A 14,543-nucleotide genomic window follows, 5' to 3' on the forward strand; every position below is an offset into this window, starting at 1 on the left:
GTCTTAGGACCTTACTGGCCCAGATTTTTAGTAGGTGAATCCAATCGGCTTGCCCCCTGAGAATAACCCACAGAGTGATAGCAGGGAAAATGTAAGTTTCTCAAGTCTGTGAAGGTTCTCAGTCATCCAGGTCACGGTAATTCTAAACTTAATCCAAAGGGCAACTGGACTTGATTGAAGGTCTTGAAGACGTTTCACCTCTCACCTGAAAGGCTTCTTCAGTTCGATGATCCTCTACAGCTCTGTGTGAAATACAGTATACACAGCAGACTGGAGTCTCTGTCAACAACTCCTGCTCGTGTCATTCACAGCATGTGGAGAGACGTACTTTATACTTTATAGTAACTGTAACTCAACGATTGAAGCTTTAATGCAGGGGTCATCAACTAGATTTGTCCAAGGGCCAGATTTTTTTCTAAGCACATACCAGCAGGGTTTCTGTTAGAAATAAATCTGTGCCAGTCCACGTGTCCTGGGAGATTTCAATGTTCTGGACAAATGGGTGAAATTATGGTGAAATATTATCTGCATTTATTTAACTAAAAAACAATTGACAGGCTATATCAATGGCATAGAATTGGGTATGGTAATAAGTCAATTGTCCCTAATATAATTTTGTCCAAAAATTAATATATGATACGCCTAATGTTGCACTTTCAACCTTTCAACCTGCGGAGGAGTCGTGCATGAGATAGCCATCACTATGTCACTGTAAACAAGTACTTCCGTCTACAGTTCACAGGAGCCAGGTGCACCAGCTGGGTGTAAAAAATACTTACTGTCCGATCACGGATGACCTTCTGTCGTTTTAATGCCCTTTTATTTAAGTCTCATCTAAGTCTAACTGGTGCACAGGGCGTAATTTAAAGTCTGTAGTAGCCTTCTGCTCTAAGTCAGACGTAACGTTACACCCAGGAGTACGCCCAGCTGGTGCACTCTGCTTCAATAACTTCACTAAACTGAAAATTATAGGCTACAGCAGAACAACATGTCTCATACTCATTTGACCACTTTCTTCGCTGCGTCCACTCTGTCCGCATGCACTCTCTCTCTCTCTCTCTCTCTCGCTCTCTCTCTCTCTCTCTCTCTCTGAATATATATGAATCGATATATATGATAGCATATATTCCACTGAAATCCCTGATGAGGACTTCGCAAGTCATGGATAAATTCTTGCCTCTATAACAGCAGAACGCTGTCATCACAGCGCTGGCATCTTGTGGCATCAAAGCTCTCAAAACTGCGATTCATTTGGAGGAAGAAGAAGAAGAAGAAGCATAAAGAATAATTCCTTGCATTCCAAGAGTTCCTTGCACTGCGTGCAGTGCTTGGGCCCTAATTAACAAATTTCACAAACAGAGTATGACATAAAAACACATATAGTGCAAATATACCATTTTTTTCTCTCCATGTTGGAGGACGAATAAATAAAAAGGTTAAAATCTGTGATCACATAACTGGTTTGTCTTACGCCATGTTTTAAGTTTTGTTTTAAAAATACTTGGGATGGGATAACTCCACTATATTGGTGCAACTTTTAAAAGTATGATCAATCATCAATCAATCAATCAAATTTTATTTGATTTTATACAAATCATAACCAGACACTTTACAAAAAGAGCAGGTCTAGACCGTACTCTTTGTTATGTTATTTAAAGAGAGGCCCAACATGACTCACCATGAGTAGCACTTAGCAATATTCGTCACATTGGCAAGGAAAAACTTCCTTCAACCTCACCTCGTCCTGTGTTGGCTTCTGCTCCTTAACATGAGCTACATGACAGAAACAATATGTTACACAGTATGTTGCAACTGTATATAATAATGCAGTATGGCACAATATTGCTGTTGATGCATTTTGTTAAATAGGAAGCTGTCTGTCAAATAGGTTCAATTTGGGGAAAAAAACACTCTCTGCGACTTTATGATTATAACAGCCAGACAAATGACGATCATTAAGAGGAAAACAATCAGTCCAACCGAGATCACACTTGTCAGCTTTGTCATGCCATCCAGCACTTCTACAAAAAAGTTGATTGAATTAGAGTATGTACGATCTGCTGACCACATTATAAGGTTAAATAAAAATGTAGGCTAAACTTGACAGTCCGGCTTCTGTTGATCAGTCTGAAGCAGAATATCTGAGAAGGAACACTGGAAAAGCTGGAGCACAGCAGAGTGACATCTTCACCAGATTGGACCTCTAAAGTCTGAGACTCAGAACCCGAGACAGACATCCAACCTGAAACAGAAATTTTACTCCTTTAGCTGAGCTGAGCTGAGCTAAGCAACCAGACTTTAACTTTGAATGTTTTTATTGGTAAAAATCAATGCAGTCAGTACTGTGGAGTAAATAGATCAGTACTTACCGAGGCTGCAGAGAAGTGAAACTGTTATTAAGGTAGTGTTCCTCATTGTGCACATGACTGTGTCGCTGCAACGCCTCTTATAACACAGAGTTTCTGTCAGGAGGTGTGAAGAGGCAGGGCATTTTTTATGTACAGAATGCACTGTATATTGTTATTTACTCTGAATGCACAAGCCCTCATGAAAAAAAAAAAATCAAAGCTTTAAGGAGGACTCCCATGTTGGAAGGCGGGTGAGTAGAGGGGATTTTTAGGGGCTTCAATCATGATTTGAGCTCAGTCATATAATATAACTTTATGTTATTCCAGGGAGCTCTCAGAAACCTGATTGATAAAAATCAATGATCTTTCAAAATCAACATTTATTTTGAGGGGATTCTGTTGTTGTTATGCTACTGAACAAGCCATTAATAAGAAAAAAGTGTAAGAAGACGGTACACTTACTGTAGGACAATTGTGTGTTAGACAATCGTACAATGTTCATGTAATGAAATGAATGGCAAACGGTAAATAAATTCAATAAAAAACCCACTGGTGTCATCATTGTTTTATATAAATGTAATCCAAAACCAATGATAGTAACAGTAACACAACACTTTGGCTGTACCAAGTGTTTAAAACTGCAGTTCCTCAACTTGCCACGTGAGGCTGGCTCTAAAAGAGATGCAATCCCAATTTAACCCCATATTACAATGCCCAACTTCAGGACCAAAATGTTCTACTGGTTCATGTGTAATCCAATTATGTACTGAAGTTTAAAGTGGTAATCTCAAAGATCTCAGGCCCTTAACTGACCTGGTATCAACATGTGGTTTTTGTGATCGGATCACAAGTGGACAGCCTTAACTACAGGTCTGAACACACGCAGGACGGATTGAAGAAACATTCAGATCTCATCACTCAGGCCACATACTGTCATGAGTCATTCTAGTTTAGTTATGTTGTTGATTTTGTATTTTGATTTTATTTCCTTTTTTCCTCGGTCACTTTGTCTCTTGTTGTCATGAGTTCTTATTGTTTAGTTTGTATATTGTGTTCCTGTCTTGGTTTAGTCTGGTTTAGTTGTGCATTTAATTTAGAGAATTTCCTGTTTTACTTTGTAGTCCTGTCAGTCCTGAGTTTGGTTCTTAGTGTTTCCTGTTTTCTTTGTAGTTCGTGCCCCTTGTAGGTCTTGTCTTGTTTTACGTCCTTCCTTTGTTCTGTTTCCCGCCTTTTAGATTGTATGCCCTGCCCTCATTGTGTTCACCTGTGTTAATTAGTCTCACCTGTCCCTGATTACCCTGTGTGTATTTAGTCTCTGTGTTCCTACCCTTCTGTGCCAGTTCATTGTTGTCCTTCCTGTGGAGTTTAGTCTACGTCCGTAACCTGTACTTGGTTCCTTGTGTTTCTACCCTGGATATTCTTTGTGCTTCCCCTGACTCCTCGTGTTCCCTTGGATAACCTGTTCCCTGGTTTTGTTGTAATTTTTTTTGCTCTGCCTTTTGGTTTTCCTTTTTTGTCTTTTGTTGGATTTTAGATTTTGTTTTTGCATGTTTTGCCTTTTGTTTATTATATCATATCTAAGTATGCATCTGGGTTCTTAACTTCTTGTTTAAAATCCAAACCTTGACACATACGGAGGTGGTCTGGGACGCATTTATCCACATACATCTGGCAGTGTGTATGCACATGTGTCCTGGGTCACATTAAGCACCTCCCACTCTCCCCGTATCCACGGCAATGGTCACAATCCTCTCTTTCCTGTCTGATTGAACATTTCTCTGCTGTGTCTCTTAAAAATCTTATTTTTATTTCTTTCTCATGTCACTCCAGTATGTGTAAACGTAGAGTAATGCATGAGAGCGGAGTGTGCACGGAAATACAGACAGATTGTGTCTGTGTTTATTCAGTGAGAGACTGCATTTAAGTTTTTAATACGGGACGATTTCGAACCGACGAGGGAGAGACGACGGGGGTTTATCACAGTTTAATCATGCAGCGCAGTGAGGACACCTATCTGTGTTTCTCATGCTATGCCCTTGACTCAATAGGGTCGCGATCTGTCCGTATTTTCGCACACAGTTACTATAAAGTATAAAGTCTCCACATGCTGTCATGTCCATATGCTGTGTAGTTCATATATTTCACTGATAAACACTGAGGAGCACCAGTTGATTGATTACATCAGGGAGTCATTGTTAACATACTATTGCCTCTTTGTTTCTATATAAAGCTGCAGTTAAAAACACCATTCGTGAACATTTTACTGATACTTGCCAACATTTTGATGATTTGCCACCAGGTACATTTACATACCTTTCCTCATAATGTCAATGGAAACATACTTGCATTTATCATTACATTTCCCCTTACCGAGGCTGCAGAGAAGTGAAGCTGTTATTAAGGTAAAGTTCCTCATTGTGAGCATGATTGTGTTGCGTGTGTAATGGCTCCTATAACACAGAGATCATACCAGGAAGTGTAAAGAGGAGGGGCAATTTTTAGATACAGTAGTGTTGTGTTAACTCACCCCAGCTTTTGAGTCAAACCCATGTTGTTTGGATGTTTCACATAAATGGAATGGGGTTAATAGGGGCTTCCATCATGTTGAGAACTCAACTCAGTCATATTTTATTACTTTGTTATTCCAGCGATCTTGATTTGCATAATCTTCCCGGGACTTTTAGTCTAGTATTAAGATAGGGTCCCTATCTGTCGTTATCCCTGTCGTTATCCCTGTCGTTATCTAGGTCGTCATCCCTGTCATCATCACTGTCTTTTCTCTCATCATATATGTCGTCATTTCGGTCCGTTTGTGATGATCGCGTCATCTGATCACCGCTGGATCAGCTGTCAGTCTGCTTTAACAGCTGTTTGTGTGTGCACACATGTGCACTGTATTAATTCTAAGAAAACACACAGTAATAGTGTTTTCTCTCTGTATTCTGTTACCTGTTTAACAAACACCTGCACATGAAGAACAGGCTGCAGTCTGTGTTCCTGCTGCAGAGCCATACCGACATTTCTTACCAGCACTATGTGTTTATATTATTTGTTCATTATTTACATTTTTGATCACAGATAATCTGATCTGAATTAATTATTTAATAAGCCCAAATGCTGTCTGTTCGGGAACTATGAAAATTAAATTTAAAAGAAATTAATCTGTTTTTGCTGCTTTTGATTTTTAGTTGCACTAATGCAGTTAGTCCACTGCATTTTATATATTTTACGACAAGTTATGATCAATATTTCATTCTAAACGATCTCAGGTTGTCAAATACCAACTCATTATACCGACGTTGTTTATAGTAGGTTTCAAGGTCCGCTTCTTCCTCTCTGCGATATGAAACTCAGGTGATGTTTCACATAAGTCCGTTCTGCTGCAGCATCCAATCACTAACTGACTCGCTCCTCGCTCCTCCGAGCAGCGATAAGAGCTTTGAGACGGTCCTCAATATGGCGGCTCCTGAACTACTTCCGGTTCGGGCGAGGAGCGAGGAGCGAGGAGCTATCAAATAAGAGACTTGGGAAGCAGCCTCTGTCATCACTGTCTTCATCACTGTCATCATCTATGTCATCATCCCTGTCATCATCGCTGTCATCATCCCTAACATCATCAGTGTCATCATCTATGTCATCATTCCTGTCATTATCACTGTCTCTTCTCTCATCCTATAGTTCGTCATTTCGGTCATCATCCCTGTAATCATCCCTGTCATCATCCCTGTCATCATCTATGTCATCATCCCTATCATCATCCCTGTCATCATCCCTGTCTTTTCTCTCATCATATAGTTCGCCATTTCGGTCATCATCCCTGTCATCATCCCTGTCATCATCCCTGTCATCATCTATGTCGTCATCACTGTCTTCACCACTGTCATTATCTATGTCGTCATCTATGTCATCATCACTGTTGTCAAATCTGTTGTCATCCCTGTCATCCCTGTCTTCACCACTGTCATTATCTATGTCATCACCCCTGTCGTCGTCTCTGTCGTCGTCTCTGTCGTCATCACTGTCATCACTTTCATCATTTATGTCATCATCTATGTCATCTGTCGTCGTCTCTGTCGTCGTCTCTGTCGTCGTCACTTTCATCATCTATGTCAACATCTATGGAAATGCAGACAACAATGGGCCACAGGAATATTTTTATATTAAATATTTTTGGCTACAGGAGTTACATGTAGGCAGTTGATGATCTATGTTTGGCGGCAGGCTGTTGTTGTGTTAAAGTCACACACTGGACAAAATAGCATGCAGCTGAGGGCCAGTCTTCTTGTGGTTGAAGATGACGTTTTTTTTCTAATATCATCGTATGATCTAGACTTTAAAATGTGCATAAATAAAAATGACCCCCTTTCTTAACCAGCTACTAACCATACATCTAAGTGTTAGTACAACACAGGCACGGATCGAGACAGGAGGGAACAACATGAGTAAGTTCATACAAATGCATCAGTAATAATCAGCAAACACTTCAGTATACTACTTTATCACACTGATAGAGAATGTTCTGCAGGCCTATAAAGAAAACTGCAGAAAAGTGCACTGTCACACCAGAGTCCTGTGTTGCTTCCACATGCCGATCTTTGGTAAATTAAGGGAAAGATTGTGAAAAATCTGGGCATCAACTATAAGATTTTAAAGTTGTTGTGTATTTCAAACTCCTACTTTACGATTAAACTGTCTTGAAGTAAATTGAACCAAAACTTGCAATTTTTTTTTGCTGTACCTGACAACTGTCAATAAAGATTTGTTTGAAGCTCTGAGGCAGGTAGTAGTATGTTTGCGGGGCTTTTTTTTTCTCCCCCTGTCTCTCTCACACATGCACGCACACACATACTGACCACTGGTCCGCAGAAACTTACAGACTGCCAAACTAGTCAGCTTAATCAGAAATAAAAAAAAACAATGTCGGAGCTCCGTATCTCCAGACCACATGACGGGACGCTCAGTTTTCCACTTCCAACAGGCACAGTGGTGAAAACAGGCCCTGATGTTAGGGAATTGACACAAGGCCCTGCTTCAACTATGGCATATTCCGACAGGTGACTATAATTATTCCTGTTATGTTTTTGTTGGTTATGAAACAGTCAGATTCTGATGACTCTATATGAACTACAAAAGCAATCCTCACTGTTTGTTTTCTACTGTTAAGGCAACCACCGAATCATTAGTTGTCAATAATGTAACCGTTATATTGTAAACTGACAGAAGGCCCGCCTCTCCTTTCATCCGATTGGACAATCAGAAAAAACGCCAATGACGTCAGGCGCTTTTCTGCTTTGAGTTGAAGTTTTTTCAACTCGAGGCGCTCAGTGTTTCCTCAAAGTGGAGCGAAAAACATGAGGCGCTCTCCAACGCAAAAGCAGCGCGCAAAAAGCATCCCATTGAAAACAATGACAAAAAGCCTTTCTAGTGCTTTCTAGTCATTGTGACCACTCAAAGCTACGTTCACACTACATATCACATTCAACCATTCACACTGTTACATGCACTCCCCCTGCTGGTTGTTGGTTTGAATGTTTGTACTCAACCTGTTATCCCTTTCAGGTGTTGCTGATCCACCTGATATAGAGGAGAGACCATAACAGGGGGGCAGGAACAACACTAGAGTCTCTTCTGATGGCTTCACAGCAGCAGCCTTTGTTAATTTGAGTTTTGCTTTGTGCATTCTTTACTTTTTTTCTGATGGGACCGGTAGTCTAGTTTGCAGTTTTATTTCCTTGCTAGGGTTTAGTTTTGTTAGGTTTTTGGGAAGAAGATCCTACGACCCTTTGTGGGCTGGTCTGAGTACCTACCTGTTTTTGTCTGGTATGGCCTGCCCATCAGTATTTGGTTTAGGTGTGTTTGTTTTGAAGTGGATTGTTTTATGGGTCTTGTGATTTAATAAATAAATTGTTGTTTTTGGGTTCAGTGTCTTGCCCAAGGACACTTCGACATGTAGCCTGAGGGAGCTGGGGATCAAACCTCTGACCTTCTGATTGAAAGACGCCTCTACCACTGAGCCACAGCCACCCCACATCCTGCATTTGATTTGAAAGCAAGCTAAAGCTTTTGTGTCTCTTTGTTTTCTACATACAGGTGGGTTAATATTCCTCTAAACCACCTGCAAGTACCCCGGTATAAGGGTAAAGACTGTTGTGAATCCTTGTCAGTAGTGTGCAATTTTCACACCCTTATTACACCTATGCAGCTCTCTATGCATCTGCTTTTATGTAATGATATGGATTTGAACTATTAATTATGCATCAGATATGGTGATTGCAAGTTACAGACAAAAGGCCCTCATCAGGAGATCTCCGCTAGAGTTGTACTTTGCAGTTAAAGTGCTCATGGAGGAGATAAGTGCGGGGCCAATCAAGCTAATCAGAACACAAGGTTTGTACAAAATTAATTTTGTTGATCTGAGTTCATGAATATTTGGTTTTAAAGCGTGTATGGTTTTACCTATTTTTATGCAACAGATCTTTAGATTGCGAACTGTAGACAATAGGCTGCTTGCCAATACTACAATAACTACAATAACTTTGATCTGCCTGTAGGTGTCATAGTAGGTGTATTATTGTGGTCATTTATAAGTTTGTTAACATGGCTCCAACTCCACAGAAAGATTAAAATATCATGCTTTAAAAATGGTGTGTGACACCATGGTTGACAGCTCTGTTGACAAATACGGCTCCTGTAGCGGCTCTGTTCCAGATTAGCAGCAGAGTAGAGGAGAAACAGCAAGAGGAAATGTAACTAAAACAATCACTACAGTCCTTTTAAATTCCCTTATCTGTGAATGATCTGCTTCAGACCAACACAATCAGCTGTTCTGCTGCAGACTGAGCCCACCTGAGGGATCTTTGCCATCTTTCGGCAAGTTCACTGTGTGCTGCGCAGACTCTTGCTCCATATGCACAAGATAGAAGCACCTTTTGCGGGCTGAGCTTGCATTACCCACAAGAACCCTTCAGCACAACACACTCAGCAGCCATTTATATAACAACTCTAACAGAGCCAAGTCATTTTGCATACTCAACAATATTTTCACTCCCTTTGCTTTTTAGGGATATATACAGCAGGTTGATCTGAAAGCAACTCATGAGCAACTCACTTGTGAGTCTTAAATAATCCGGTGTTGGTGGCATCATTAAAAGCCTTTAAAAAATGTTACCCAGAAATCTGACATCTGTTCAATCTGTTTTTAAAAAAAAAATAGGCTATCAAGGTAGTTTAGTAATAAACTAATAGTTCGACTGGCCTTGCCTTGTTTAAACACATTTTGTACTAAATATATTCAGCTGAGATTCCTACGATGAACATACTTGGTAAAAACGTTCTTTACTTTATTGTTACTTACGTTAGCCATTAAATAGGCTATAGCCCATTATACACTGTCTGTTCAAGGCAGGATTATTAGGCCTCTGTTACATTCCGTCTTTTATGTAAAATGCATGGAGGCAGAATGGCCATTTTACACACACCAAGCAACCAGTGTGTGTTTTTACAGAGTGTGGAACCGCAGTGTAAAAAGGGCTTATGATAAGTCAGTTGTTCTTGTCTGGGGACATTATCACAGAAAAGACACAAAGAAAAGACACAAACACACACACACACACACACGCACACACCTACACACACACACACATACACACACACACACACACACACACACACACACACACATGCGCTCAAACACGTGCACTAATGGCAAAGGCCGCTATGCAGAGTGCTAATCACCGTTCATTTTCCGTCATACACTGATGGCTATGCCCTCAGGAGCAATTTGGGGTTCAATGTCTTGCCCAAGGACACTTCAACATGCAGATTGTAGCAGCCAGGGATCAAGCTTTTGAAGTGAAAGATGGGCAACTCTTGACAAGCCACAGTTGCCCCAACTTTGCACACACATTGTATGTATATCTATCCTTTGTGAAATAACCCTTGATGCATCTTAGATTCTATGTGGTTCACATTTGGGTATACTCTATGAAATATAGGACAGTGGAAATAGATGGTACCTTCACCCACTGTGGTTTAGGTGTGATCTGCCATCTCATGCAAATATGGAGCGTTCAGAAGTCAATGCTTTGATAAGAGACTTTGCAAGTGTCAGCTTGCAACAGGAGTTTTTTCACAATAAAGAAGTTATGTGAGTTTGTGTCAGTGTGTGACCTGTGACAAGACACAGTTACAGCAACACAGTTTTACCCCTGAGAAGATTCTCATCGCTCTCATGTCTTCAAACTTAACTTTACAAATATCTTCACATATAATATGTTTTTATTCTTTGGGAACACGAGGCCTTTAATGTGTGTTGTGATGATGCAGAGAGCTGAAGCCGAGCCTCCTCTGGTGTTGCAGGTTCAGATACCTCCCTGCAGACAGTGCTGTTGTCACCACATTCAAACATTGGGCAACAATAAGCAGATGAGGGTCAAAATGTGTTTTCTTTCTCTAGAGATTTCCCGTTATTATTATCAACACTTACTGTGACATCACTATATTTATTTACAGTCACTATTTTGATGCCCAGTGTTTGTGTGTGCTTCATAGACTTCACTCTCACAGAAGTTGGGGTTCACATGCTTCATGATTTTTTTCACCTCTGACCACACTGTGCTGTGTCTTCCTGCCAAACAAGTGCAATGTTCCCCACTCACTCCTCCACTGCTGCAGAAATGCACTAACTATTAAACTTTAAGATGCAAATTAAACTGCAACACTTACAAAACTCCATCACAAAAGTTGATCAACCATTGACAACAGACACAGATAGACACAGACAGTGCTGTTTGACGTCAGTGTCTACTATATGGCTACTGTAATCTTTTGATCTCTATGATTAAGATTTGAGAGATATTAAAGTACTAAAAGACACATTGGTAAATAGAGAGAATCTTTATTAAAGAAATAAATCTTTAAACTTGACAGACGAGTCTATCTGGTGGCAGCATATACAACATGTGTCTCCAGCTGGTTCTCTCCTGCAGGTCGTCTGCTGCTTTTTGCTTTTGGATGGAAACTCAGCGCTGCATAGTTCAAGTCATCAGAACCCAAATTCTGCAAGTCAAACACATCATAAAGTGATAACTGAACAAGACAATATATATAAAAAAAGATTTTAATCAATCTTAATCTCAGCTAAAACCTTGGTTACCTCACTGTGTCGTGGGCTCTGTTCTTCTTTAGGAGCTAAATGACAGAAACTATTTTTAGCACATAAAAAGGTTTGCATTTAATTCCTGCACTTGTGACTGAAATAAAAAACGCACAAATACCTGTTTGAAGTTTCCTGATTATGACAACCAGAGCAATGAAGACGATAGCAAGGCAAACTATTAGAGCACCAAGGATCACACTAGTCTGGCAGCTTCTTCCAACAAACACTTCTACGAGAAAGATCAGTTTTTTGTAAAGTATTCAACTTTATTTTGGCAAAAAAAAATCAAAGAAGACGACAAAACAAACTTACCTTGAACCTTTAAGTATGTCCCACTGACAATAACAGGGTCTTCATTTGTGTAAAATCCACAGAAATACAGTCCAGAGTCGTTTAAATCCACCTGATTGATCTTGAGAAAGAGGTGAATGCTGTTGGATGTCACATCAAATTTGCTGCTTTGAAATTCATCAAAGAATGAAACATTTCCTTCAGAGCTTATCATCATGGAGATCCGGCTGACATTTGATGTGCTGTTCAGTTTGAACCAGCCTATGTGAGTGGGAAATCTGGAGAAATTAGAGCAGAGCAGTGTGACTTCTTCACCAGGCTGAACCTCCACAGTGTGAAACTCAGAGACTGAGACCGACATCCAACCTGAGAAAAAGAACATGAAAATTATTCTACATTTGTTATTAAACAGGAGCAAACAATAAAGATCACTTTACAGAAACGAAGCTAGAAATCGTTGTATTGAGTACAAAATAGCAGGTGACTCACTGAAGGTAAAGAGTAAAGCTGTAATCAAGGTAAGGCTCATCATTGTGCGAACAGTGTGTCTGCACCACTGTATTGTTACTGTAACTGAAAGTGTTCTCAACATAAAGAGGCGGAGTGTTCTTTTCTTGATCCAGATGCTCAGACTGACAGTATGGCTGAAACACAGCAGGAGAACACTGATACAGAAGCAGAACTAAAGTTATTATCTTACTTAAATAATTAAAGTGATTCTAGCAGGTTTGAAAAAGATGACTCAGTTTATGATGTTTGATGATGTATCAGGAATCTTAAGAGTGTCTTTTCATGTTTTATATCATATTTAATACAGTTTTTGTGTGTTTTTTGTCTGTAGCAGCGATGGTTAGCCATATTTGATATCAAAGAGTCGCATAAATGGAGCTACTTCAGGCAGGCAACTCGAGCTGCACTGATTTCACACTTGACATGCGTCTTTCTCCGCAATCACCTGACAAACACTTCCTCCCAATGTGGAGGTCTGTTTAAGCTGCAAGATTTCCAGTCTCTCCCATTGCTGCTGTCATCGCTGCCCTGCACCAGTACTGCGCTCATACTTTCACCCCCACCACCACCCCAGCATCCACCTGCAGGCTCCAGCTAGGGGGGTTCAAGATATTATCTCATCATTTCTCAAATTTCTGCATGTACAATAAACCTGCGAGGAGTGATGAGGTTGGAGCCTAGACACCAAACACAAACTGTGTTCTGCTGCTGCAAGTTGTCTGACTGAAATGTTGGTCTCTGTAAAGCGATTTTGGGCAACAGACTACAAACCAGGGCATTTCTAAGTAGTGTTGTCATGCAGCTACGCTAAACCAGGCTCGTTGGCGGATCCTATAGTTTAGCTTACCAAGCCTGTAACCTTGTCATAAAATATCAACATGTTTGAGGGAAATCCCCTCTGTATAGAACAAATTGATTATCAATTATTTTCCTTGTTGCTTATCTCTAAAAACAAATATCTCTATGTGAGTGGAGATAACAGTCTGGTTGTAGAGGTCGTCAGTAAACAATGACCAATACACGGAATAGAAAGTCTTAGCTTGGATATTCTTCATTAGTTATTTAAAAATCATGTGACTACAACCCAAACCCCCCAATATTGGCTTTCACTTCCAGAGGCTAAATTGTCGTCAGCAAGGGCTTAAGTGCTCCAAAACTAAATAACTGCTAACGTAGCATGACGCAGACCATTGTAACTTGCAGTTTTATACCTCACCCGAGAGTTGTGACTCACTCAGAATGTTTGGTGGTATTCTTTTCTTCTGTTAAAAAAAGTAGTCCCTTAGAGTTCATAGTTGTCACTGCGTTCATAGCCTTCCAAAAATCTCAGTCTCCTTCTGGTTTTCTACTTCATAACTGTTAAAGCCTGTTGTCTTTCCATTTATCAGTCTTTAGTCTTTTGGTGTTAACTGTATCTTGTCTTCTTTAATTGTGTTAATCGTACAACTATTTGTGTCGTGGAATGTCTCTCACTTCTGCTGCGCTGTTATCCTCCTCTTTGCCACGGTACACAACAGTTACTGGATTAATGTTTGCAGAGCTTAGTGGGTTGAAATGAATATGAGAGTGGAAATAGATGAGAACTTTGCCTACTGTGGTTGAGCAGTGTCACCTCATGCAAATACGCAGCTTTTAAGTAAGAAGTGAGTTTGAGTGTTGAGTCTCAAGTGTGACCTGCGACGAAAGTGACCCAGTTTGATGTTGATTTACCCCTGACAAGATTCTCTTCTCATGACTTTAATTACAACTTTGAATATCATCACTTTATGAAGTCTTCTTATTCACGGGGAACACTAGGCATTTGTTGTGTGTAGTTATGCTGCAGGCAGCTGAAGGGCGAACCTCCTCTGGCTGAGACCTCTCTGATCACACAGGTACAGATACCTCCTAGCTGCAGATGGTGCTATTGTAACCACAGTGAATCATTTGGCAATAATAAGCAGATAGGGGTCAAATGGTGAACTAAATATGTGCCCTTTGCACGGTGGTGCAGTGATTAAAGCTGTCGCCTCACAGCTAGAAGGTTCCTGGTTTTCACCCTGGTTTGGACGAAGTCAGAAAAGCTGATCATTTTACCACCTGACAAAACCCAGGTAGCTCGTATTCATTGCTTCATCTCAGACTTCACTCTCACAGAGGTTAGGGTTAACAGGCCTCAGAGTTCTCTCACCTCTGACCACACTGTGCTGTTTCTTCCTGCCAAGCAAGTGCAGTGTTCCTCACTCACTCCTACACTG

General features: G+C 40.4%; 1 protein-coding gene across 1 annotated transcript; it reads right to left on the bottom strand.

Annotated features, from left to right (window-relative positions):
* Positions 1-11,282: 11,282 nt before the first annotated feature.
* On the bottom strand, positions 11,283-12,328 carry LOC138601096 (uncharacterized). The gene is made up of 5 exons (XM_069672678.1): positions 12,286-12,328; positions 11,818-12,162; positions 11,624-11,734; positions 11,503-11,537; positions 11,283-11,405 (listed from the first exon to the last, which is right to left on the bottom strand). Exons 1-5 carry the CDS (start codon positions 12,326-12,328, stop codon positions 11,283-11,285), a joined length of 657 nt encoding a protein of 218 aa, XP_069528779.1.
* Between the last annotated feature and the right edge of the window lie 2,215 nt (positions 12,329-14,543).

Source organism: Semicossyphus pulcher, unplaced genomic scaffold, assembly GCF_022749685.1.
Source record: "Semicossyphus pulcher isolate SPU_LCO1_2020_fin unplaced genomic scaffold, fSemPul1.0.p SCAF_21, whole genome shotgun sequence".
Classification (NCBI taxonomy): domain Eukaryota; kingdom Metazoa; phylum Chordata; class Actinopteri; order Labriformes; family Labridae; genus Semicossyphus; species Semicossyphus pulcher.